The 27,260-nt window shown below is 37.6% G+C and overlaps 1 protein-coding gene across 3 annotated transcripts; it reads left to right on the plus strand.

Annotated features, from left to right (window-relative positions):
* Positions 1–206: 206 nt before the first annotated feature.
* On the plus strand, positions 207–24,138 carry PSEN1 (presenilin 1). 3 transcript variants are annotated; one of them, XM_072338459.1, is made up of 12 exons: positions 207–311; positions 2,942–3,076; positions 4,861–4,899; positions 7,615–7,871; positions 9,085–9,226; positions 11,885–11,952; positions 12,638–12,858; positions 15,045–15,143; positions 17,069–17,155; positions 17,925–18,098; positions 19,656–19,774; positions 20,050–24,138. In XM_072338459.1, exons 2-12 carry the CDS (start codon positions 2,993–2,995, stop codon positions 20,203–20,205), a joined length of 1,446 nt encoding a protein of 481 aa, XP_072194560.1. In that variant the 5' UTR covers positions 207–311; positions 2,942–2,992; the 3' UTR covers positions 20,206–24,138. The 3 variants fall into 3 exon arrangements, with proteins under 3 accessions (XP_072194560.1, XP_072194558.1, XP_072194559.1); XM_072338457.1 differs by lacking the exon at positions 4,861–4,899; XM_072338458.1 differs by lacking the exon at positions 4,861–4,899 and having other exon boundaries at positions 7,615–7,772.
* Positions 24,139–27,260: the final 3,122 nt, after the last annotated feature.

Raw genomic sequence — 27,260 nt, forward strand, 5'->3', positions numbered from 1 at the left:
TAGGGAAGCGCCGGGCGCAGTTGACGCTGCTGGTCTGTGCTGCTGGAAACCCACCTCGCGCCCTGCAGCTCAACTCCATCCCCCGCACCTCGCGCCCCCGCGCGTGTACGTTCCCGCCTCCTCCCGCCTCGCGCAGCGCTGAGGAGAGCCGGCCGCTCCGTCCCGCCGGGACCCGAAGGCCGTACTCCGGCCCCGCCGCCACCGTCGGAAGTGAGGTCGCGGCCCAGGCGGGGCCTGGGCCGGAAGCGAGTGAGGCCGGGTTGCGGGCGTTGAGGAGCCGGTGGCCGATCCCGCGGAGCGGTTCCGGGCAGGTCGGTGTGGGGCCGGGCTGGGGCAGCGCCAGGTGCGCCACTCTCTGAGGGCGAGCCGGGGAGTCGGGGCGGGGAGGGTCGCATCTTCCCGCGGGCCGCTCGAGCCGGCGTGCGGGTAGCAGAGCGCTGCGGGCGGATTGCGCGTACGGAGCCGGGCCGGGGTCGCTCTGCGGGGCCCCCAAGGAGGTAGGAGTGGGCCGCCAGGGACCGGCCGGGCTGGCGGCACCGGCGCCGGTGTTTGTGAGCAACCTGCGCCATCCAGCTGGGGCGGGGTCCCAGGCCGCTCCCCGGGCGGGGCGGGTGTGGGGGGTGCGCGCTGAGGCACAGCCGGACTCCGGGAGCGCTGCTTTCTCGCCTCAGCTGCACTGTGCGGCCGGGTCGGGCCGGAGCGCTGCGGCGTTGCAGGCACCTGTTGCTGTGTGAGGCGCAGTGTGGGTTAACGGCCGCACCGCGCCCGCTCGGTGTTGACTCTACGTTCCCTTCTGGCTCGAGAAAAGGCTCTAAAGCCTCCCTGCACGTTGCGGCCCGTTATTATGGCTGCAAATAATGCACAAACGCCACGATGTATGAAAGGCAAAAGGAACGAGCAAGTTTTGTTATTGTTGTTTTTGAAACAGGTGTTTTCTAGTAGTTTATTTAGGAAACAGAAAGTTTTGCTAAGTCTTTTTCAGGTTAAGCAGGCAAAAACAGAATTTGTTTCTGCTTGCACCTGATGTATTTCCAGGTTTCATTCATTTGCAGTTAAGTTTCCAGCTTGGGAGCATTCATTTAGAAAAATAAAATGATCTTTGATGATGCCCTGAAGATGTTTTCCTGAGCTTTGAAAAGAACTTTCTCTAACAAAGGTTGGCTTCTGGGGCCTCTTAGTGCTGTTCACCCTCTGCTATCGCTCCTGGCACCACCCCCTCCTACCATCGCTTTTTCTCTGCTCCTCGGTAGCTGGATCCATGTTCGGTGGGTTTGAGGTGGTTTCCGTCTGTACTGGCCTTTAAGTGGGACTCTGTGAGGGTGTTCTTTGTTGTTTTTTTCCTATTATTGTTATTGTTTTTATGTAGTTCAGAGTTTTGACACGATGCTGTGTAAAAAATCTCATGTTGATAATCCACATTTGGAAATAAAAACATAAGCAATTTGTAGTGGCACTGGCACTGAGGTTTGCAACAGCAGCGTTTATATTCTGAAGAATTAGAGCAAAGACTTGGAAAGTAGAAGCAATGCAATGCCTATTTATTTTCATCTAGTCTTACATTTCATTGCATTTTAAACTAGGCATGCTTTGCTTTCAATTGCAAGTACAGAATAGAACCATTCTCCGGGTGATTGCTGTATTGGCTTTCCAAATGGTTTGATGTTCCCACTAGACTGTTGAATTGATGTTGCATTCTAATGGCCCTCCCATGTAATCTGCATCCTTGCAGAATTTGGCAACCATTGTGAACTGGTCTTGTGAGGTGCTGATTTATTTTGTATGTGAAGAAACGCCTTCTGCATCTTTGTGCTTATGAAGCTCAACTGAATGTCCATTTAAGTAAGGTGCTGTTTTGTGGCTTGCTGCTGCCGAAAGTGAGAGGCCTTGCTTCGTACAGCACCCAGATGTCATCCTTCTATAAATGTTTCTAGATCCCTCCAAACACTGCCTATAAATGTACTATAAAAGCAGAAAAATACTGTAGTTGTCTTTCCCTGGCTTTGTTTTCCTCCATTGCAGTGAGTTAAATGTACTAGAAAAAGACTGGAGAGCAAGAGTGGCTTGTGGTGCAAGTGGGAGCTGGCACTTCCCTGTTAGCAGCAGTGGCTGTTAATTCCGTTCACTGTGTTTTTTGCAGCCAAACCTGTGACTTATCCAGACCTACCCACTGTTCTTAAAATTGTGTTTTTTCTGAAATACATCACTCTGCTACCATGTTTTACTATATTTGTTTATTTTCTTTTGTTATGGAACAGCTGTCTAGTTCTATTTATTCACGATTTCTTATTAAAGTATTAACATGCAGTTTTATTTTTATTTTTAATGTAAGGATATATTAAGTTTTAAAAGCATAGGGAACTTTCAGGTCCACTTAGCTAATACTTGAAACCTACCACTAGGCTTATGCATGCGAGTTCATGATGCTCAGCTGAAATACTGTTTTTTATGTGGCTCTTGATTGCTTTTTGAGTACTACAGTAGGAAATGTCTTACGTTCAGATTTTAAATGATCGAGTTAAATCAGATCAGATCATCCTTGCTTGAAGTTTACTGATGGTTGAGCTTAGCAGTAATCCAAAAATGAAGAACTGGCATCAATTGTACTCTGAGGTGAAAGCATGCCAATAACGCTTTGAGCAAGTATACAGTACTTCTCTTTTATTGCACAAGATAGAATGGAGAACTGTTTGAATATTTAGTTTGCGGCTGATTTACTTCCGTGGTTGATGAACTAATTTGATAACACCCAGATACTCTTATTTTTGTTCTGGAAAATCCCTGTTACGACCTGCCTGAAAAGATATGCTACAGTTTGGTACCGCTGTAAAGAGAGAAAATAGTTATCTTTGGTCTGTGTGAGCTCTAAGAATTGGGCTAAAGAGGGGATGGTGAATTTGGTGATAAAAGAAAAGAGTTTTCTCACACATCTTTTTCCTTTCAGCATCAAGATCTGTTTTGCGTAGAAATAAGTGGTTCCCAGAGGACAGCCTCAATGACAGAACTGTCTGCGCATTTACCCCAGTTTCAGCATGGGCAGCTGACAGAAAACTTCCCTGATAACCACCTCAGCAACACTGTATGTAACAAACGATTTTATCACCTGGTAGCAATTCAATTAGGAGGATTAATCAGTGTGGATGAACATACAGTTCAGAACTGTGGAAATGTATTCATTGGGGGTTATTTTCTCTGCCTGACTGTTGTGATTAGCAGTGCTGAAAGAATTACTCTGAATTTTCTGATGTCCTAAACTCACTTTTATACACATATAGTCTTCTCCCAGTTTTAAGTGATTCTGGAGTGACCAGACCCTCTAGAAAAATAAAAAATGGCATGGGATGTTCTCATAGCAAACTTTGACTTCCAGGTGGTGAGATGGATTGAGCTCTGGCCCTGATCTGCTCAATTCAGAAGTTTCAGTTATAATAGTTAATTTTAGCGTAGTAGAGCTTCAGGACCTGAGTTTTGCCATTGTTATTGTTGAAGAACTACTCCAGTGCAGAAGGAACAACGCTGTATTGGCTTAATTTGAAATAACTGTCAGGGTATTCTAAGAGTTCTTGAGGGCTGGACTGGGTAAAAACTCAAACCTTTAACTTATAAATCATTGCTTTGAAAGGCGTAATTGTGCAATTATTGCCAAAACTATTGTACAGTAGAGCCAAATCTTGATGATCCACATGGGTGTGGTTTTCAGGCTGGTGGATTTGTTACACTCAGTTCTTTGTTCCTGCTGCAGCTCTTTATGACAAAGAAATACTCTGCAATTAAGTCACTCCTAGCCATGTTTATGGCAGTGATTCAAGACAGTATTTTGATCTTTGTTCTAATTTCTCCGTGCAGTCCAACACGTTAAATAGAAACTGTTGTGTTTATTTCTCAGAGCAACATTGTGCTGTAAACATGTAGAACCCTTGAAAATTCGTGTTGAAATTAAGAAGTTACAATGATTTAAGACCTTGCTGATTGTAGAAACTCTTACTAATATAGGAAAGTGGAAACTGTCCTGTTTCATGGGTTTTGCTTATCCTTCAGAGGGAAGGAAAAAAGTTTAGTTTCATCTTTGACAGGTGGGAGATGAACATTTATTGAGTATTTCTGGCTCGGTGAAAAGGCAGAATTCTGTCATTAGCTCTGGGCTCACTGTCCTTACAGAATGCTTCTTGGTACTCCTTCCCTGCAGTGGGGACTGATATTTTTATTTACTTCTCACTGCCAGGCTATACTGATCAATAAGTACAGCCTGTGCTTTCTTTTCTCCGTATTTATTAAGTGTAACTGAAGGTGTGGCTTCAATACTTAGGTACAGCAATTTTTCTCCCCTGCATCAATCTGCACTGTTTTTGTATGTGAGTGCAGAAATAATTTCTTCCCTCAGTATCCCTAGCTTCTGTTGGCTAACAGTCAGTGTGAGAAATGTCCAGGTTAGCACCTGCCATCCCCTTTTAGTTACACGCTAGGAGTTCAGCCTAGGCTTCAGTGTCTGTCACTGTATGACACCTTTAAACTTAAATGGTGAATGTGAGAATTAAAGAACTCTATGCCTACTGTCAGGCAAGAGGATCTGCTACCAATGTATAAATTAAGATTCAAGGAACAAAAATATGTTATCAAATATGCAAGCTTTCTATCTGTTGGTTCAGGGGCATTGATCTGGGTTTGCTATTAACTATTTTCCTGATAGGAAAAAAAACCGATCATTTGCTTTTGATGTTGTTTATTCACCTGAAAGCGCGTAGTTCATAACTTACGTTTGCTTACGGTATTACAACAGGTGTTACTGACTTTTTAGCTTCAGAATTTTCACTTTTAACTATGTCTGAGGAAAGTGAAGAGTCTGTTCCTTTGCTCGCACTTCAGCAGGAGTCCATGGCCTCTGCTCTGTTTAATACCGATCAGGTAGGATATCAGTGCACTTCGTTCTTTTAAGCAGAGGGGCACATGCATGTCATGTTTAGTAATGCTTTAGTTCATTAGACAGAAAGTACAACTTTTCTCCAGTTTGATGAGTGAGAGATTAGCTCAAATAATAACTTACAATATCTCTTTTAATTCTGCTCAGATTTTTATGGACTATGTTTTAATGCGTGAAGACATTTTTTCATTGTGTCTTTGTCCCTCACTAGTGTAGGGAACAGAATGGCACACACTGGTCCACTTTCTTCAGTTTTCCTTTGAGTTAATTTCTGCAGATTTTTGGTAGTGGTATAGTAATGTGTAGTCGATCAGGCTTTCCCTTCGGCAGTTTTTAAGTTTGCATTGCAAACTGTAGATTTTTATTTTAGTTTCTATGTTTCTGTGCCTAAGACAGGGCTAGGTACTCCCTCACACAGAACTGCTGCTACCACAGAGAAAGAGCAACATATTCTACAGGTATGCATAAATCTAAATACTAATTCTGCTTTACTTGTGTTCAAAATCTCTGATCCTCTTCAGTGTAGTTACTTGTGGTCATCTTAGGCGGTTTAGCAGTGGTAATCTTAATGTTTTCATGTTGTAGACTGAGAGAAATGGAGCACTTTCACAATGAAAGTGAAAAATGTTAGATTCGAGCTATGATCTTTACAGAAGGAGGTTCAGGTGTAGGCAGTCTGCTGAACAGTCGAAGCTTCACAACCACTAAATGTTACACTTATTTGTTTTCTCCAGTATTCCTGTTTCTAGTTGTGCTAATGTGCATAAGAACCTCACACAAAATACCACATGGTTTATAATGAATCTTTTAATTTAGTAAGAAATAATCTTGAGTCTGAAATTTTTCTTAAGGTATGCATTAAGTTGATGATATGAAATTTAATTTTAGGCTAAAAGCTGAGTTTAAAAAAATCTGGTTGCCCTTTAATTTTACTTTTTAGTTGTTTTGTTTTCTTATACTCAGTTTCTTCTTTGAAAAATAAAAAAAAGCAAATTTTCTTAGAGGATACTACTTGAAGTGCTTAGCTTGATCCTGTGAATACCACACATACACAACAACAACAACAAATAGACAGGCATTTGGTATGTATTTCTACTGTGCAAAGTTTTGTGGAAGTTGCTTTGTCTTGAATTAGGGAAACTGTAAAGCTTCAACCAGGATTTTTGCTTTGTCAGTGTTTGCAATTCAAAGTCCGGGGACTTTTACTCCTTGATCACTTAAGTGTTTTTGAAGTCACGCTATCAGTTTCTGACTGCATGTTTAACATCGTTGATACGAGTGAAACTGAGACAATTCTGTATGAGGACTCCTCAGAATACATAATACTTTATCAAAAAAGCTTCAGTGAATGCTGTTAGGAACAAGTAATGGAACTTAAACATTGTGTGATTAAGGAAAATAATTACTTGTATAACGGATCTTAAATAGAAATGCATTAGGTTGTATTCAGTGCCTTATTCTATGTCTAGACCAATTTTACTTAATTCTATTTTTAAGGCATTGCAACACATATCTCTCTTTAGTTTGCTGTACTTTTTTCATACTGAGCTTCTCTAGTACACTTACTGACACTGAACTGTTTGTAAAGGAAGTAATTCTGAAGTTTTAAGACTCACTTTTTAAGGAACCAGTATTACATCTCATTTGTGTGAAGCCTCTTACATGGCAGAAATTGGAACAGTACAGCATCAGCTACAGATGATAACAGATGGGGTGGAAAAAAAAGGCTAGTCTGTATAAGCTGGTGAATTTTAGAGTTTTGTTTAGAGTGATGGGTAAACATTAAAAGATTCTCTGTATCCCAGAACAGGTGAAATGTAGCTTGCTCTTCTACTTTGTTCTGTGTGCACACAACATAACATTCTAAATGAACCCTTGTTAAAGAATGCAGGCTTGATTATTTACTCATAGACAGTATTTTAACTCTGAATTCCTTATGAGTTCCCGAATTATGTTTTTGCTTCTGGTTGATCTTAATTTCTCCAAGGATGATGTGGGAAGTGTCTGTCCTTGCATCTGAATCAGCATAATCAGGAAGGCTTGGAGGCTCTTTTGTATTTATTGACACAAGGGTGGCAGAATTTCCTCAATGCAAGCAAAGGAATTTATCAGTAATATCCTTGGGAAAGGAGAAGAATCTTCATCATTATGCTAAAACTTTCTGATCAAATCTCAGTATAAAGAAATAAGAATTTATCTGAGTTCAATCACTGTTTCTGTGTTGTTCTTGCTAAGGATGCATGAATGCAATACCTTGCAAAACTCATTTTAATATCTTGTAGTTGATGTACTTTAGTGAGAGCTACACGGCAAGGAAAGTATTAATTTTCTTGGGAGTTTCATGGAATAAGGATAATAAATGTTTCTGGCATTATTACTGGAAGCAGATACAATGAATTGTTGTCAGCTGTGAGTAATCTGCTGTCGTGTACCTTTGTATCAGCTGTAGTTTGGACAAAAGGATCTATTTCATTTAGTCCTTCAATTTGAAGAAAAGATGTTATGGACTATTAGATGCAACCAGAATTACTATCAGCTGCTGTTCTTTTTTTTAGTATAAATGTGAAACAACTAGTTACTCTGGTTTAGATCTTGTTTTTGACAGTAAATGTCACTTAACACATTTTCCGTCTTTAGCTTAATACATGGGAATATTATTATGGATAGTTTCTGATAAAACTGTGTTTTATATATTGCAGAATGATAACAGTGAAAGACGCCGCCATGATAATAGTGAGCGCCGAAGAAACGACAATCCTGGGTCTGAGACCAATGGGCAGCCACAGAACAACATTCAGCAAGTGGTGGATCAGGACGAAGAAGAAGATGAGGAGCTGACACTGAAATATGGGGCAAAGCATGTGATTATGTTGTTTGTACCTGTCACACTTTGCATGGTGGTCGTTGTTGCAACCATCAAGTCTGTCAGCTTTTATACGCGCAAGGATGGACAGCTGTATGTATCAGTTTATTCTCTGTCTTTTCAATGGACTCTCTCAGATAATTTTTTCTGATTTCCATTTCTTCAGGACTGTAGTTGCAACAGTGTGCTTCCTCTTGTCTCCATTTTCCCTTTCACCAGCCCAAAGATAATTTTATTTTATTACTTCTAGAAATCAAACTCTCCATCATGGATGGACGTTTGTTGGCTGTCTGGTGACCACTCAGGATATCTTGGTCCCTATTTTAAAGCTGTGCTCTATGGTATTCATAAAATAAACTCAGTCTGTAGCCAAAGCAATTTCAGCCATACTCTGCTAGAATACAAAGCTTTTGGGAAGGAGAACTACTAGTACTCATTTAAGTGAAGTGCCTTATATGCCAAATACTGGTATGTCTGTAATGTTTGAGACGGAAATTCAAATACAAGAGGAGGATAGTATTCTAAGCTTCACTACTGTTGCAGTTATGGAAACTTTCATTGAAGATTTCCTGAACATAATATTTTCTTCAAAATATTAATATTAAAAAAATAATAATAATAATGTAGCTGAATGAGGCAATGGAAGAGCACTGGGCTGGTCAGAACCTGCAGCAAATCGATCTAAATGTTTCCCAGCAAAACGTTTAGACAAGATTATTCAAAGTTCATTTAGCTTTGAAATGTTTATACACTATAAGAATGTCACAAAATGATAGTGAAAAAGAACTTGGTCTTTTGTTGAAAGAAAGTTGTTAATCAAAAAATATTTTTCTTGGGATTTTATTTATGGTAAGTATTTTATTTTTTTCCTGTCAAGTAATTAAGTGTTGTTTTTCTTCCCAGCTCGTTTCTGTAAGAGCTGAGTGCTCATGCACTGTTTTGTTGTTGTCATTGGGAGATACTTCACTGTAAATCCACTAGATGGTGTGCTTATAAAGGTCTAGCTGCACTAATAGTAATGATTCATAGCCTGTGAGTAATTTCATTAAGCAACATGGATTTCTGCTTTTTTCGTTGTCTGTTTTACAAAGCTGAAAAGCTTTGTGGCAGTAGTCTAAGAATATAAGAAAGGCAAGTCTTCTAAGGAAGAATATACTATGTTGCCTTTCACATGTTGGCTAAGCAGAAAATACTTGCACAGCTTTGAATTTAAAGATTGCCTCAATTTTGTTTTGTGTTGGCGCTGTGTATCAGAAACATTTGTGGAGTATACAGTGGTGTTTCAATTGACTCCTTGTTGTTGTAGTATCTACACTCCCTTCACAGAAGAGACAGATACCATTGGACAGAGGGCCCTGAATTCAATTCTCAACGCTGCAATCATGATCAGTGTCATCATTGTCATGACCATACTCCTGGTTGTGCTTTATAAATATAGGTGCTACAAGGTGAGTGTAATTTACTTGACTAACTGTGCTGGTTTTATTAGTACAGATTATCAAGGATGAAATCAATGAAAGGTTTTCAAGGGTGAGTGAGGAAAAGTAAATGCAGGGATTTTCAGTGTTTCAAAATTTTGTGACTTCTCTTTCTTTCACAGAATGAGGAGTTAGTGACCCAGTATTAGCACTGCTGGTTTGTTTTATCAGCTAGAATTAGGTTGGGAATTGTTTCTTACTCCTGTTGAACGTACTGGAATCTTCTTGTACTCAAGAAGTACTAAGCGCAGACCTGAAACATGAAAGCTCTTGAAGAATTCTGGGACTCTTTAAGGGATCTCCTCTACCCCAGCCTGCCCTCGGTATACAAACCTTCCAGGACTGATATGTGCATGGCTGTACATGTAGGGTGATATCCTTATAGTAAATGTAAAGACTCAAAGGCTCTTCTGTGAAACACTTCAATCAAATAATGATGTGATTTAGGCAAGTCCAGGCTTAGCGTAAATAACTGCAATGTCACCTGCCTGAGAGGTGTTAATGAAAATTTGTGGTTGTCTTTTGGTCTTAATGACCCATTTGGCAAAGCTTGGCATAACAGAATTTCCCAGTATGCAATTAATCAGGTTAAGAATTGTAGTACTGGCTATGTGATCCATGCACTGGCACACAGCTTTGCTTCAATTTATTCGGTTCCTTAACTGCCCCTCACTTCTCTGCTGCTGATCTCTCCAGTTTGTTTTTACTAAGCTTTTCACGCTTCTGGCTTCGCTCTTGACCTTAGGAAGCACTGGACATTCTCATTACAAAATATATTATTGTACTTAAAAATTAGTCTGATTAGACAACAGAAGTTTTCTGTGTATTTTATACTAATTGAAATAGACCATTACATTTGTATAAGCCATTACATTTTTATTTGATTGCTAACAGAGTATTTCTATGCTGCTATATGAGAATGCTGTAAAATGGAGTTACCTGTGCAATTTTATTTATGTGCAGTTCTGTATGTAGAATGTGTTGTGTATTATGAGGAATTTTATCTTGTAATGAAGGAATGTTAGGCCTCCAACTGGTAGTGATAATTTGCTTATCTTCAAGGCTTCATCTGAAAACTCCTTTGAAGAAAGGAGCTTTATTGCTGTTTGCATCCTGTGTTATTCCTCTACATGGAAAGATAAGCATGATCCCAGTTAGAGCTCCTAAGTCTAACCAGAAAAAATATCTTCCTCAGTGATTGTATTTGATTAGCTTTAATTTTTATCCCATTTTATTATCTGCATTCTGTGCTGGTCTGCCTAACTATTATCTGGCTGTTGTTCATTCTTCAGTCCTTAGTTTTCTTCAAGTTGTAGCAGGCAGCTGGCTCTGCACCAACAACCAACAGTGTTAGAGCCATTGTCAAATGAAAAATGAAAATTCTTTAATTAGAAGACAGTAAAGCCGTTGTGATGTGCTGTTTGCAAAATGGTAACTGAAACTTTTCGTAGGAAATACTTCATCCTCTTTTCATAACAGTGATTTTTCCAGTGATTTAGAAAATGTGTGTGCACAAATGTGGTGCAAACTAAGAATGAAACATAAACCTGTTCATAAAATGCCAACCTAAGTCAATTGTGATGACTATCTTCATTTGTACCGTTGACGGTAGTTATGCATAAGTGTGTAAATGTTTGCTGAACCGTGGCCTTGGAGTTTGATATTTTTAGCATTTTACAGTACTAGAATGAAATGTTCCTATTGCAGTATTCTCTTAGGTGGTGAGATAATTGAAGACCTGTAAATAGAGGACAAGTTAATGAGAGAAATGTCTCAGCTAGTTTTTACTTTTTTTTTTTTTTTTCCCAAATGTTTTCAACTAATTTTATGGAAAAATAAAGTTGCTGTCAGATGAGTAGTTAGATGCAAGTTGTTAGAAAGCTGGATTCTGTTTCAGATATCCATCAGTCTTCAGTTTTCATGTTCTGTGCACCTTTGGGCTCACTGATCTTCATTTTTAAGTTGCACAACAATATAGAAGACTATTATGCTTTTTCTTCAGTGCAGAGTCTGAGCTGATATTATTTGCAAGTTCAAATCCTTGTGCTTTCCCTCCAATACTAAACAGAACTGTTGTGTTTGGTTTTTTTAGTGGTTGGTTTTGTGTATCTGCTGCTATATCATATTAAGGGATTGTGTGTACAAATAAGTGGTATATAGAAATCCTAATATGGTCATCATCAGTGAAATTACAATTCTGGCAGATAAACACATAAACACTGAAGGTTTTCTGAGTTTTAGCATTTAATTCTATAGCTGAATTATGAAAATGACTCAGAATGAGGACAAGCATTTTAATAGCGCAAAAATTAATCATTTTTTCCCATTTTTGTTAGTGAGGGATGTTTCTGCTCTGTTAGAATGCTGTTGTTATCAAGGTAACCTTCACATATACAGGAAGTACTTTGCATTGTTTAGAACCTCTGCTGAAACATCAGAAAATGCTTAAGATTAATGAATGTAAATTGAGACTCAATTTTGTGTGTAGGATCAATGTAAAAGCAAAGAGAGATCTGAATATCATTTTCCTGCTTTAATCAAAAGGGAAGGTAGAGTTAAAAGCATTTTTAAGTAGCTATTATCTTAAAAATACCAAACCTAAAAAAAATTTGGTATGTATTTTTCCAGGTGATCCACGGTTGGCTTATCATTTCTTCTCTTTTGCTGCTTTTCTTTTTTTCTTTCATCTACCTTGGGTAAGTGAACAAAAGCATCATGACGTATTGTTTTTCACGTAGTATTTTCAAACTAGCCCCTGAATCTTAACAAGAATGATACCAAATAATCTACTGCTAGTGCAGCAAAATTTTTGATTTTAATATATAGCTTCATAGAGAGATCAATGGATTTTAATGCATCTTAAAGTATGCTACTCCTGTCCTACTGATCAGTAGGACAGTTACATAACTCACATTAGCTTATACTGTTACAATTTCTGATTATTTGATTTCTCATAAGCATATGACTGAAGAGTAGCTCTTTATGTCTTTGTGTGCCTTTAAAGATTCATTGTAACCTCCCAAATCCTTATTTTTAAAAAATCACCAGCATGATCAAAGTGTCTGTTTATTAGTAATGTCTCTCCTGCCCATTTCTGGTTTGACTCAAAAGTGAATGTGGATGAAAATTTGTGGAAGGGTGAAATAATTTGAATTGAGTAAACACTGGTAAAAATGTCCCCTTTGTGAAGAGTAGTTTCTCATTAAGTACTAACTGGAAATACTACTTGACATTTGTGTTATTACATTGAGTAGGAAGATGATTTAAAAAAAAAAAAAAAAAAAAAGGAAAAGAGAAAAACAAAAAACCAGAAGACTTGTTTCCATTGTTTTAAGCAAATGTAGTCTATAGTCTTTTTTTTCCTTTTCTTTATTTTTTTAGTGAGGTTTTCAAGACGTATAACGTTGCCATGGACTACATTACAGTGGCACTCATCATCTGGAACTTTGGTGTTGTGGGAATGATTTGTATTCATTGGAAGGGCCCACTTCGGCTTCAGCAGGCATATCTCATTATGATAAGTGCTCTCATGGCGTTGGTGTTCATTAAGTATCTTCCTGAATGGACTGCGTGGCTTATCCTGGCTGTGATTTCAGTGTACGGTAAGAACTGGGGCAAGCCATTGTAACAGAAACTATAGAAGGAATTTCTTCTATTTCCTAATTTTTCATTTTCCCTTTGTCTGACTATGCCTTAAGAAAGAACTAGGGGGGGGGAGGCAGAGAGGCAGGGAAGAGATCATCCAAACTCATCCAAACTAGTGGGTAAGGAGATTACAGACTACAGAAATAAAGTCATTATCTAAACTAAGATAAGTACCCTGCAGCTAACGGCTTTGTGTGACTGTGTGATGCCATCTTCCTTCATGTCTTCTGAACTTTGTAAATCCTTTGGAGAGGAAGAGAGGTTAGAATTTAAGTAATTCAAGAAAGGAGGAGATAAGAGACCTATGTTGTCATATTGTTCTTTTCTGTGAAAGTGGTTTTCTGTTTCTCATTTTACCCAGAATCCTTGGAAATGATTGTATATTCAGTATTTAGGAGTTTCTAGTTTGGATGTAGCACTGTATAAGTGTAGATCTGCCCAGCCTACATGTAACTCATGTTTACAGAGACAGGAACCACTCTGTGATCCGTATCTAAGAAAATGAAGAATCAAGGAAGGATTCAAGGCAGTTTTCATTGTTCAAAGTCATTTTACTTACAGGAGGATATATTTTACTGTTTTCATGATTTTTAAGGAAAAAGAAAATTAATTTGAATTATTGAACATTAAGCATTTTCAGAGTGGAGACTGGAAATAGAGATACCTTGATGTAGTTTTTTCATAAATCTTTAGAGGGCACTGGATACTGGAAAAAAGCTGTTTTGTTTTCTTTTTCTCACAACGTGTGCTTTGAATACTTCACAGTTTTTTCTTCCTGCAAAGCTTTATAATCCTACTTTTTCTTTTTCACATTTGCACTTCTTTCCTTCTTTAAATGGAAATAATTAAGCGATCATTTCTAATCCATAAAAATTGTATATTTACCTGTTGTCTTAAAATTTCTTTTAGCATTACGCTGGGGTTGACAAAGGGCTTTAGTAATAGAGAGCAAACCTGGGTATTTCAGAGATGTTAACTGAATCAGAGTTTTTGAGAATTATTTGCTTTCAACTTGCAAATCAACATAGATATACGGTGGTGTTTGCAGTTGCATAACATGTTAGGTGAGAAATGTCATATTTTATAATTAATTCATATATCACAATCATACGGAAAATAGATTTTAAACCAGAGAATATTAATAAACTGTTCTTTTGATACCGTTAGTGTAAGATTTATCTAAACCAATGATTAAAGTGATGAAGTTGTGAGAATGGCTGTTGTATGCTTTCTTAAAGTTGGTGAACTATCTTGACTTTTACAGAGAAAGCTTTTGATAATCAAAAAATAAGCAGCACATAAATAATAGTTTTGAGCATTACTTAATATTTCTGAAGCCAATATTGTAAAGTTTTATGTTCTTAGAAACTAAAATACTTGCTCTTTCTTTCATTGACTTTTTATCTGTAAACTCTGGGAAGCAATGGAAGTTCCACAATAGGGTGTTTTTAAATTTGTCCCGAAGAACAGTAGTTCACTGTTTTGTGGTCTGCTAAAGCTATGGCTTCAGAAACAAACAAACAAAAAACAAGAAACAGATGGAAAAAAAAAAAAAACCCTCAGGCTTATTGAACCTATCCAAGCTCATGGGGAACTGCAAGTGATGGAACATCAAACTAAATGTCTGTAGTATTGCTTCTGGGTTTCAGTTAGCCAGAGAACGACTTAGTACTTAAGGGAAAGATCAACTACTTAAAAAACGTCAACATACCTAGAGGGTATGAACAGGACCAACTAAACTATTTTACCACTTTAAGTTTTATATGATGATCTTTGTCTAGCTGGTCTCCATGCATTACATGTGTGCAAGACAAGAAACTAGGAGCATGTTCTTACATTTGTAGCATTTTGCCATGCAGCTAGGAAGGGTGAAGCAAATGAAAATGAAATAGGGGCCTGAAAAATAACAGTGGCCTGCAGTGATGTATGTGTGCTTAGACAGTCTTGTAAGTGTCAGTTCAAGGCAAAAAATAACTTTCTGTGAGGTGCTGACTTCACTGACTGCCTCTCTCAGAAGTTGATGTTCATCGACATGTGGTGGCATTTTACTTCATTGCCAGTCTCTGTAATTGTTTTACTTCAAAACAAAACACTTCTTAAAAGTATGTCTGCATTGATGTTAGTTGTTTACTCTTCCTTCCAGATTTGGTTGCTGTCTTATGTCCTAAAGGTCCTCTTCGTATGTTAGTTGAAACAGCTCAGGAGAGGAATGAAACGCTCTTCCCAGCACTTATTTACTCCTGTAAGTATATGTAGATCATTCCAAAAGTAATACCTCATCTTGATTTTTGTGGAGACTACAACAGTTAAAAAAGCACAGTAGTACTATTTGATAGAGCAAATTCTCAGCTACAAAAACTGTTTTTCAGTGTAGTCGCCACCATTAGCTATGCATTTTCACTAGCGACAAACAAGAGCCTGTATGCCATGCTTGGAAAAGAATAAATATATATATATATTGCACCAGAACTGCTGTTGCTATCACTAGTGATGAAATGCACCACTCACTGCCTCATTGTGCTCACATCCACTGTCTGGTCTCCGTAAATGTTCAGCAAGTGTCAGCGAATGTCAATGAGTGCAATTATTTCTGCATGGAGGAATTCACTGATACACCTTTGCTTCATATGTACTTCCATGTCAGATGCCATGTACTCAGACAGCCCCTCTGCTACCTTCTGTCACACCAACAAAATGTATTGGAATATTGATGGGAATGTTCAACCTCTACTGCCATGTCACCATCTGCTTCTGATGTCATAGGCCAACATAATAAAAATAGTAGATATTACTTTCAGAGCAGTCCTCAGATTTTATTAAATACTTCAAACTTAAAATCACACACTGAGCTGAAATGATTTACTCTTTTTTCTTTGTTTTAACATGTTCTTTACAGCTGGAATTCCCAGTCAGTTCATCTGGGGCTCAGTTTTCCTTTTGCTTTTTACTCAAAAACGTGAAGCATCTTCAGATTTTCAGAATAAAAAACAGCATGTTTTATTCTTACAAAGTAGGAACAGGAAAGAAAAATGGTAATACACCAAAGTAATATGTAATTAGGCCATGAATCAAGCAATTCAAAAGGAGGTATCACTTCTTCAGAAAGTATTTGTCAACTTCCTGTGCTTAAATATCCTATGTGTTGCTAAAAGAAAAGGCTGAGATTGACATGGAGAAATTCATTGGCAAAAGTGTTTTTTGCAAGGCTTGACTTTTAATATGTTGTTTCTGCTATCAGTAGTGGAAAAAAAAAACCTACAGGGCACAAGTTGGTGTTATGATCTGAGTATCAATCAGCTGATAATTTTGGTATCCACAAGAATAAAACTTGTAGCTGGTACCAGTTGTGTTCCAGGTATTATTGTAAATTAATGTGAGTAAAGCTGTCTCATATAATTACTTATGTTCCGCGTTTCTAGTTAGAATCACACGGATAATAATGAAATGTGTTAATCATAAATTACTCTCCTGGTGCTGAAAAAAAGTGTGTCGTGGTGCAGGAAGTGTGTTGCGTGGTAACCTCCACACTGGCTACCTAGGGGACAAGAATACAGTGGAGAAAGTGGGAGGGACTTCTTTATCTTTCACTCTTACTATGTTTTACTGATAGTACTCATACTTACATATTTTTCTTTTTTGTGGGAGTAAACGTTAATGATGAGAAATGGCATATAAAATATGCCTGGTATATAAAATGTGCCATTGAAGTGTGACAGCATTTATTTGTCTCAAGATTGGAGAATTCTTAGTGGTGGGAGGGAACACAGAACAATTAACATTGTAGAGGCAGCTTCTGATTTCAAGTTACCTTTCTACCAGTCTTTGTAGAACTTTTCACTTGCGGTTGGAAGAGCCAATTAATGGAAAAAAAGTAAAGCAGTCATTGATTCATACTTTCAGAGTAGACCTGATATATAGACATAATGCTGCCATTTTTTTTCAGCATTTAGTAAGAATAAAACTTGTGTTCATCAAATTCTGCAAATGCATGTTGTAGTTGGTACTGGTTGTGTTCCAGATATTACTGTGATTTAATGAGAGTGGAATTGCCTCATGAAAAAGATAGTTATACCAAAATGGTAGAAAAAATAATGGGTTGATGCCAACACCAGCTCAAAATTGCATGCATTACAAGATATTATTAGCTGTACTGTTTGTTTTTAATAGCAACAATGGTGTGGCTAGTGAACATGGCTGAGGAAGATCCAGAAGGCCAACGGAAAGCTTCTAAAAACTCCACTTACGATAAACAAGGTGAGTTTTTCTTTGACAAGCTTTTATAGTTGTCATTTTGTATGTGTTTATGGATACGTGGTTTTTAGCTTTCTAAGTGTTTAGACTATTGTAGAAGAGTGGAAAAGCAGAAGCCTTATTAGGAACAATGAATTAATTAAGACTGAAAAAATTCCTCAGTTATTGTGCAATGACTGTTCTTACACTCATTATTCTGGAACACAGGATATTGGTGATGATACAACTCTCAGTAGACAACTATTTACTGAGCTCAATTGGTTGTCAACTTGGTTAATCTAGCATATGCTAACTCATATGTATATTGGTATGAAACAGAAATGCCATGCAATTAGTGTTTAAAAACAGAACTTGTTTACTCAAATATCTCAAGAGAATTTCTGAGTTTGATATGTAGTATGTAATTTTCAGTAATGTTTTCTGTTTCACTGGAAGATTAAACTGTCAATTCTACACTGACTAGAGTATTATGATCATTGAATTAGGTCACCACAGGACTTCCAGTCTGTTATATCAAAGTACTAGAACTTGGGTGCAGCTTTTAGATGCAGCGACTGCAGAGTGCATGTTGACTCCAGAGTGTTTAAAAGTGTTTAAAATCATGAGAATCTCTTGTAATGGTGTGTTCTAATATTAGATGTTGCTAAATCTTATGAAATATCTTTTTTCCCATCACTCTTCTATGATGTTTTATGTGGAGAGAGCATTATGAGTTACAAGATGCATTTAAAACAAAAAAAAAAAAGATTTGAAATGCCTTTCTTCCTTTGAGCTCCGGCAAACCAGCCTCAGAATGAAGATGCTGAAGCAGATGACGGTGGCTTTAGCCAGGAGTGGCAGCAACAAAGAGACAATAGGATAGGACCCATTGAATCAACGCCTGAATCACGTGCTGCTGTTCAGGCTCTACCTAGTAACTCTCAAACCAGTGAAGACCCTGAAGAACGTGAGTATGGAATACTGTTTCTGAAAGACTTAGTCTGAAGCTAGTTTATTTTATTCATTGTGACTGAGATGATATGCTGTGAGCTAATAGCAGGCTGAAGAGCTCTTCTTGCTTATAGTCAGTATGGTCATGCTTTGCAGAAATAACATGTTTTTGCTGCAGAAGTGAGGTTATTGGCCAAACTGATCTTCCATGCTGTACACAGACTGAAAACTTAAACAGCATAATCAAAAAGCAATGTAAAGTTGCTTTTAGACATTATACACTCCATTGTATTAGCTTCTGTCTCTCTCATGCAATGTTCTGCAATGAATCACCTCTTTGGAATTTTAGTACTGTAAGTACTATCCTTAACTTTTTTAACTTTAAGATTAAGCAACTTTAATCTACTCGGAAAAAGCAGTGTTTAAAAACCTGATTGGGGACTGGAATGAATTCAGATCACAATGGACCTGATTATTTCCTCCATCACTCTGCTGAGCTGCAGTATCTTTGGAGAACAAATGGTATCAATATTCAGATATCTAATAGAGCAGACTCTTGATTTTCAGTTGGAATTTAATCTAGTATTAGAAGTGCAGATATCTGAATAAATAAGGACCTGTGTGACTAATGAGCGGATCATCTCAGGTGGTAGTGCCATATTTAGCATATTTCCCCCCCTCCCCACAAAATGGTCAATCAGGCCTCTGTTTTGGTGATCTGAGTTCTTTGCAGTACTCTGAGGAGTAAGTTTGGGGCTGGACTGTGATCAGGTGACAGAGCAACTCATAGGCCAAGCAAAAACAGCTGGTGAACTAATGTTTGGCCTCACTGGCTTAATAACTTGGACTGAAAGCTCAGAAACTGAAGTGACATTCAGGAAATTATTATTCTTTTATTTACAGATGTAATTGAATATTGTGCTTCCAGAGTTGCTGATATGGTGGCAATTACAATTTCAAAATAAAAGATGTTAACTCATCTTGGACTAAATATGTCCACTTTTTGGCTTTGTTAGGCTCTGCAATTATACACAAGTGCTTTGTAGAACAACCTTGGTAAGAATTCTGTAGGAAAACTGACAAGGCATCAGAATATTGTGCTGTACGTAGATTTCTAACTGGCAAATAAAACATAATCTGCAAGTGACTCAGTTGCTTTCCCCCTCCCATGATCAGTTTTTATTTTATTTAATTATGCTAACATGTTCTGCTGAGGGATCATGACACAACAACCAAAAGTGGGAAAAAGAACCCCACAAACTATAATAAAATAATCTGCGTTTGTATATACTGCAATTGTATTTACAGTAGGCTAGGAATACAGAAAAAATATCATTACAAGATGAACTGATTAAGTAGTGTAATGTTCCTCAGCCACCTTGTTTCACTAGAGTTTTTCTTTATCATTTGATTCGAGTAGTACTGGTTTTGAAAAAAAAAGTGCTCTTTTTAGTAAATCGTATTGATACTTAATGTAAATGTCTTATTCCTTGACAATTACAGATACTTGATATTAGTACATTGTTTGACGCTTAATTCTGCCATATATTCACTTATATATTCACTTTTGCAGGAGGAGTAAAGCTAGGTTTAGGAGACTTCATTTTCTACAGTGTCCTGGTTGGCAAAGCCTCTGCAACGGCAAGCGGGGATTGGAATACAACTTTAGCATGTTTTGTAGCCATATTAATTGTAAGTATGATGTAGCAAGATGTTAATGATAGTTTCTTATTCCCATCAGGGATGAAGTCATAACTGTTATTTTTTTTCAGTTGGAATTTGTTTATTTGGTGACTTGACTACAAACTAACGAGGAGTTCAGCTGTGATTTGCATTGATTGTACATCTGTCACTTAGACCTTTTAGTTTAGGAAGTTATGAAATTTGATTGTATTTCTGTGAGGTTTTGCATGTCAGAGTTCTCTAATCTCTCCCTGTTTTTTTTTATTTTTATTTTTTCTCCTCAGGGTCTGTGCCTTACACTTCTGCTTCTTGCCATCTTTAAGAAGGCCTTACCAGCTCTTCCAATCTCCATTACTTTTGGGCTAGTTTTTTACTTTGCTACAGATAACTTGGTGCAGCCCTTTATGGACCAGCTAGCATTCCATCAGTTTTATATCTAGCACGCTTGTTGCTGATATTTTATGTATATTTGTATTTGTAGCAAATCGGAGGAGGAGAAACATCTTTCCCTCAGTTCTCAAGTGAAACTGAAGTTTAATACTCAAGATTCTAAGCCTGAATCATTACAACTTCCTCCAGTTTTTTGTTATTTTTCTGAGACAAGTGCTGCTGGGCACCACATGAATTTTCTTGTGCAAAAGTGGTTTCTTCCTGATGACCGGTCTAAACCGGGTGTTGTCGTATCAGAGGTAATCTGATATACATATCTGTGGCAAGGACCACCTGTGTGTAAATGGCTAATGCTTCCACCAGCAATGTGATCTCTACCACAGGTTGATTTTTTCAAAGCATTAAGGGTGCTCAGGACTTCCTTCCTGTTGACAGAGGAAGCTGACAAATCACCTGGAACTTGTCCCTCTAAGCCAACTCAAACTTCTTCAGCAGTGATTCATTGACAGCTGATCCTGACTCTGCTTTGTGTAAGGGGAGAAGAACTTAGTAGCAATTCAACAAAAGGAGAAAATACTGTTGTGTTCTAAGAGTGCTCCACCAGTTCATAGCCTCTGTGCCCAGGTGTGCTTGGTTTAGTACATTTGAACTTTTTTTTTTCCCCCCACACTGGAAGTGGAGCCTATTCTGGGTTTTCTTTGTATTCTCAAGCATGGAGTGCACCTTCTGTACACCTGCTTCAGTTTATGTAGCTATTTGAACTTGGACTGAATTATATGGCAGAAGTGTTCACAAAATCCTAATTTGGATGTAGGATTCTTAAAGGTTGGTAAACTACACTGAAAGGCAATTTTAGGATTTATTGTTTGTGCTCTTGCAAATCATTTTGCTAGATCATCACTTCAACCTCTGCTCTTGAGAGTAGCCACTAACAGCCGAGACTGGATTGTTGTTTATATGTTTGTTCTATTTAAATTTTCATGAAATATGTAGACATTCACAACAGTTCCAGATGGAGCTGAGCTTACCAGATCTAGAGGCCAAAGTGCTATCAGTAACACTTGTAATGTTTCGCTAAAATTTTTCTCTTTAAAGAAAAAAAAAAATGTGCTTTATAGTTCTCTTGACCTGAATGTTGGTCATTCAACCATCTGAGAACAAGGTTGAACAGGGAATTTTTTTTTTCCTAAGGATACTTAAGTTACTTGAGATGTTATTTAATGTTATGAAGGAAGAATATCTGTGGCCCTCTTCAATTTAATTACCTCTCCTATGTGGAAAAGAAGATTGGACAAATGAAAGATGACTCAAAATCACTGAAAAGAAGATAGAAGATTTTGAACATCTTAGAAGAAAAAGCATTGAATCTAACCTTCAGACTTCTAAATTCTATTTTGTTCTTCATTTGAAAGAACTCATTCATAATTGCTTGGAGATGAGATCTGTATGAAATTAATTGTTTTATTTTTTGGATACTCTTGATGGTCATTCTGTTTTACTTGCATTGTGATACTGGAGTCCTTGCCAGGTAGGACAACTGCTAAAATCCCGACACAAACTCTTTTTGCCCCTTTTTCTTGGGGCTTTGTGTCAGTGCCTATAGATTCAAAGGACTGAAACACCACAGATGCTCACCAACCATTTCCCAAGTAAGGGAAGAAGGACAGTGATGTATAAATCTACTTTAAAACCAAGAAAGATTTACTTTCTTTGATCATCTTTGGAAACATGTCTTTTCCAGTATGAGTTGCTAACTGCAGCGTTAGCGTAAAGTGTATTGTCTTGTCTAAAGTACTTTTATTCATCTCATTTGTGTGCTGATTCATCTTGGATAGCATTAATAAAATAACAATATGAAAATTCCTTACATTGACTTTTCAAGGCAAACTTGCTTGTGTTTTCTAGCTTAAGTCATTTTCCATATTTTGCTGAAATTAAGCCTATCTTAAAACAGGCTTTTTTTCACTTGGAAGAATCGGAAAGGCTTTTTATGTGATTGTAACTTGTTCTCTTCCTGAGCATTATATCTAAGAAAATTTCCCTTGTGTATTTTATTGGGGATCCTAACTATTGCTTTGTTGTACAGAACTGGTTTGCTAAGAGTTAGCACTGTTAGCATCTGTTTGCATATCTGAGCCAAGTCTCAGTTAAGAGTTGTTACTGAAAATCAGCAGTCATCCTTATTATTTGTTTTTACTGTTTTAAATATATACCATTGGAGTATTGACTCCATTAAGAGATGCTTTAGAATCCATAGAAATACACAGAAGCCTTTCCACATACTTGAATGGATTTTAGATGTACAACCTGAGGAAGAGTGATAGATGTTTAATGCAAAGAATCTTTGAACACTAAATTCCAGTCTTACTGCTCCTAGAGCTGTTTCTGCTATTCCAAATTCTTAATTTCTGAGCTGGTCTTATGTTACAGTGCTGGAGACTATAAAATACATAGTAACAGAAACTGTTGTTTAAGTTTATGCATTTGAATCTTGAATTCAGGAAGGAAATCTGATTTTCAAGCCTAGACCAATATATATGTTACAATACATGGCTTATTACTGAGCCTTACATACATTTTCAAAAAAGAAATGTCAAAAACTATTTGAAATTTTTGTATTTGTCCCCTTATGCTGAAGCATGGTACATTGCGTTCCAAATGAGATTTGAAACTAAAGATGATCTCAGAACTTGAGTCCATAAGGTGCAGTTAAGAAGAGTTTGTTCACATTTGAGTTGTTTGAGTTGTTAGTGTGAAAGTTGTATCACTTTTCTCTCTTTTGTCTTCATGCACCTATCTAAATTGGAATTGTGAGCCATTTCAACTTGGTTAGCTTGGCTTAACTGAAAGAGTTCTGATATTTAATCTGCATTTTTGAAAGAGTTGTTTGCTATTATTTAATTAGTTGGGTAATTGCAGCACATTGGACTGTAGCTCTGAAAGACCTATTGTTTAACCACAGTAGCTAGATGCATCTATTTTGTGCTCCAAGCAGACTTAACTGGTACCTGCTGTGACTTCTTTCAGTATTGGTACTTTGAAACTGATTATCTTGATAGTTTTCTCTCCCTCTTCAGCTTAAATTAGTGATTAGTCTACTTCTTCAGCAAAGCTACTGCAAATAAATACATGAAAAAACATAGCACTATCAAATTGCAGATTTGCCTAAAAACAGCCACTTTGATTTCTCTTTTTAGCATTGAGGATTTAATCTGGAGCAAAAAGATGAGAGATCCCCAGGAACTGTTATAGCAAAGGTGTATGATGCTGTCATATCTATGGATGGCTATTAATATGACACTCAAATTCATGAGATGTATGTGAGGTGAGTCTGGAAGGTACACATTTGTATATTGCAACACATTCGGAACAGTTCTTGACTGAACAGATAACTATAATGACTTTAAGCCAAATATTCAAGGGCTGTGCTTTACTGAAAATGGCACATCTCCTAAGCGTGCAGCATAGATTCTGGCTTTGTCAGGCATAGGAGACCAGTGCTTCTTGGATATGTAGATACGTATCTGTACTTGTATGCACTCTGGACCTGTAGATAACGACTGTTCTGCCATTACTACAGTGAAGAGTTAAGTATGCTGGACAGTGAACTTTGGGTGGACGGTACTGTATGAAGAAAATTCTGAAAATGCTTTATTTAAAAAAAAAAAAGTATTACTTTTGTCAATTATGCTATTCATATGAGTATAATAATAGACTGTGGAACATGTCTGCACTGTGATTGCATCTTGGTGGTAACTTGGTCATTGGAAATGCTGAAACATGAACTAGAATGGAGTTCTTTTACACTCAAAGCATTTGCTGTTTTCATTTTTACAAACACTGGTTTATACATAATCTGAATTGAATGTGAATGTTTTTTAAACACCTTTCTGGTTCTTAATAAGATACATTTTTGATAGATTACTGCAAAATTTCCTGTATTTGTTTAATTATTAAAATAAAAACTGCATGGATCTTGACTTATCTTGTATTTTAAAGCCATCATTTAATGCTGTTAGAGGCCTAAACGTAGTAGCTATTTAATGAGTAAGATTATTGTTTTAGTACACATTTGTAGCTTATTTATTTTCCAGTAGATTGCTTCTTAAAACTGATTTCTGTAGAAATACTTGGTTCTAAATGATATCTTTCAAGTTAAACAGTTGATCAAAACCTGTTGCAAAAGCAACTGCCAATTATATCTAAGGCACTATAAAAGCTATGTGAGGTTATATCCAAACACAGCCTTTCACAATGAAGTTCACTGTTACCTAGGAAAAAATATGTGGCTTGTTCACATAAAAAGCTTCATAAACTGTATTGTCATTTTGGTTCTGACTTCATGTAGCTGTGATAGGAAAAGGTCCTGTACATTACAAGCTTTTTTAGTTTTGTTTTGGAGAAGTAGTCACTACAAAGTTTGTCCCAGTGGGCTGTCTGCTGTTGAAGATGTTTCTTTAGGGGATTACCTTGTCTCTGCATGGAAGGTTGGTATGGAAGACCATAAGACAAATCCATTCTGACATACAGAAAATCAAGCACAGGCAGCGGGAGGCCTGTGTGGAAAAGCAAGTCATAACTGAACTCAGACATAAAAAGGATGTGTATAGGAGGTGAAAGCAGAGGCAGATGACCCAGGAGGAGAACAGAATTGCTGTCTGATCTTCTAGGAATAGGATAAGAAAACCATGGCAAATTGAGATGAATATGGGAAGAATTCGAAAGGGCAACAATGATTCTCCAACCGTTTAACAGCAAAAGGAAGACCTGAAAAAGAGAGATGCATACCAAGATGAATAGGGCTAGGGAATTTGTGACAAATGATGTGGAGATAGCCATGTTGGTGCCTTATTTGCCTCAGTCTATATTGATAAGACTGGCCGTAAAGAATTCCACGCCACTGAGACCAGAGCGGTTACCTGGAAGAAGGTGATGGAGGAGGACCAGGTGACTGAAGACTGGACAGGTTGCACACGTGAATGCTGAGGAAGCTGGCTAGTGTCACTGCAAGATCATTCTCAGTTGTCTTTGAATTATCTTGACTGCTGGAGACAGTTCCTGAAGAGTGGAAGGAAGCAAATATATCTCATATCTTCAACAAGAGCAAGAAGAAATACTTAGGGAGCTACAGACCAGTCTGCACCTTAAGAGGAGTAACCCTTGACATCAGTACCTGCTAGGACATGACCAGCTGGAAAACAGCTTGGAGGAAGGGACCTTATAAGCTAACAATGCACCCTTATGGCAAAGGAAACTAATGGTATTCTGGGGGTGGCACTGTGAGGACATGTCAGTAGAGTTGATTTTTCCTGTCTGCACTGCAGTGGTTGGACCAAATCTAGTGCAGTGTGTCCAGTCCTGAGCTTTTAAGTACAAAGAAGGCTTAATGGAGGAAATCCAATGCAAGGCCACAAAAGTGGTTAAGGGAACTGTATATATTTAATATAAAGAGAGCCTTGAATGTTGGGACTGTTTTGTCTGGAGAAGAGAAGGCTCAGGAAGATCTTACTGGTACATATGAACTCCTGATGGGAGGGAATGAAGACAAGAGGGTGAGACTTCTCAATAGCATTCACAGACAAGATGCAGTTGTAACAAGTTAAAAAGCAGGAAATTCGATCTCAGCATAAGAAAATACGTTTTTACTGGGAGTGTGAACAAACACTGAAACGGATAACCTATTGCTGTTGTGGAATCTCTGTGGAGATGCTCAGACCCTAAACAAGTCTGTGATTCTGCATAAACATAAAATTTCCACTGTGTCATAACAAGAACAAAACCAGTAATTGTGATTAATCTGTCATGAGTGCAACTGTTACATCATAAATATAAAAAGGAAGCTTGAGATTTTTTCAAACTATGAAGAAAAGTATTCAGTAAAAATCTGCGCTTTGTAGATTGTTTCCTCAGGAAACAGAGTGAGCACTCAAAATGGAACAACTTGCTGCTGGAGCTGGCTTTGTTGAGTGCATTGTTTTAACAAACAGGTAAACCCTGAATTCAAGTTTAAAAAAATTCATTGTTTTTAAGAGGTTTCTTCCTTTAGTTACTGTAAATTCTACAACCATGGGGCTTGAAGGGTGCAGCTGCAGTTGATAGCAGTTGATAGCAGTGCCAAAATGTGGATTTATCTTACTGAAGTTCAGTTCTTAAGTTTGAGATATGATTCCAATTTTCTAATTTAATTACCAATTTGTTTTCTTACTCCATTACATTTTTTAATATAATCTTTTAGGAATAGGTAGAGGAGTTTATGTGATTGACAGTATTAGCTTGCACAGAGAGTACAGCTTGGTCTGAGTAGTCACTACCAAGTGTTTTTTAATTACCTAGAGATTGCATTTGAAATATTACTTAAGGGCCAGTTCTGGCCTGTAAACATCAGGAATTTGTGAACTGCAGAGAGAAAAGAATCACCCTTCATTGACTGGAGCTAACAACTCTGCAATAAGGAAACAGTCTATTGCTTCCTGAGTTTGAATTTGGCCCTCTTAAAAATAAATAAATAAATTCCATTCGCTGCAGGAAGATGATTTCAGCTTGGCACCAGTGTAATTGGATTAGACTTACTTTTTCTTTGTTTTAAAATATGCTTTAATCTACATTGACTAGAGTAATGAATCAGCTTCTGTGTTCATAATAATTTTCTGATTTCGGTAATTTCAGATAAGGGTTACATGCTTTGATCTGAGTGGTGCTGTAATTGGAATTAAGCATTGTACTACTTACCGTTTTAATTGTACAAGTCAACATGATCATGCTTGGGGAATGCCTCAGAGCTCAACTAAACATTCATAATATGCAGTAGTTGCATCTATGATTGAATCAATTGTTTATTTAGCCATACTCAACAAGAAAATGCTAATTACTGATTGAATAGTATACTCAAATGGAGGCCATCCTGTTACCCTCAGGTTATCAGAATTATGCCCTAGGCACAAACTGTTTGCAAGTGAGCAAATTCTGTATCCGTTACCTCTGAGGAGCTAATTCCAAGTGAGATGCAGTGGAATACCTATGGATGTCAAGGGGGTGATTTCTTAGATCAGAAATGGCTGCTGTCTGGCAGCACTGAGCATGTGGAATGGCTGGTCCCTGATGCATG

Source organism: Excalfactoria chinensis, chromosome 5 (assembly GCF_039878825.1).
Source record: "Excalfactoria chinensis isolate bCotChi1 chromosome 5, bCotChi1.hap2, whole genome shotgun sequence".
Lineage (NCBI taxonomy): Eukaryota > Metazoa > Chordata > Aves > Galliformes > Phasianidae > Excalfactoria > Excalfactoria chinensis.

What these genes read in the sequence shown, in the direction of transcription:
- PSEN1 (XM_072338459.1), top strand. Translation starts at nt 2,993, where the DNA reads ATGACAGAACTGTCTGCGCATTTACCCCAGTTTCAGCATGGGCAGCTG. An exon ending in ATAACCACCTCAGCAACACT is followed by an intron (nt 3,077 to 4,860) that starts GTATGTAACAAA and finishes CTCGCACTTCAG; the next exon opens with CAGGAGTCCATGGCCTCTGC. An exon ending in CTCCACTTACGATAAACAAG is followed by an intron (nt 17,156 to 17,924) that starts GTGAGTTTTTCT and finishes TCTTCCTTTGAG; the next exon opens with CTCCGGCAAACCAGCCTCAG.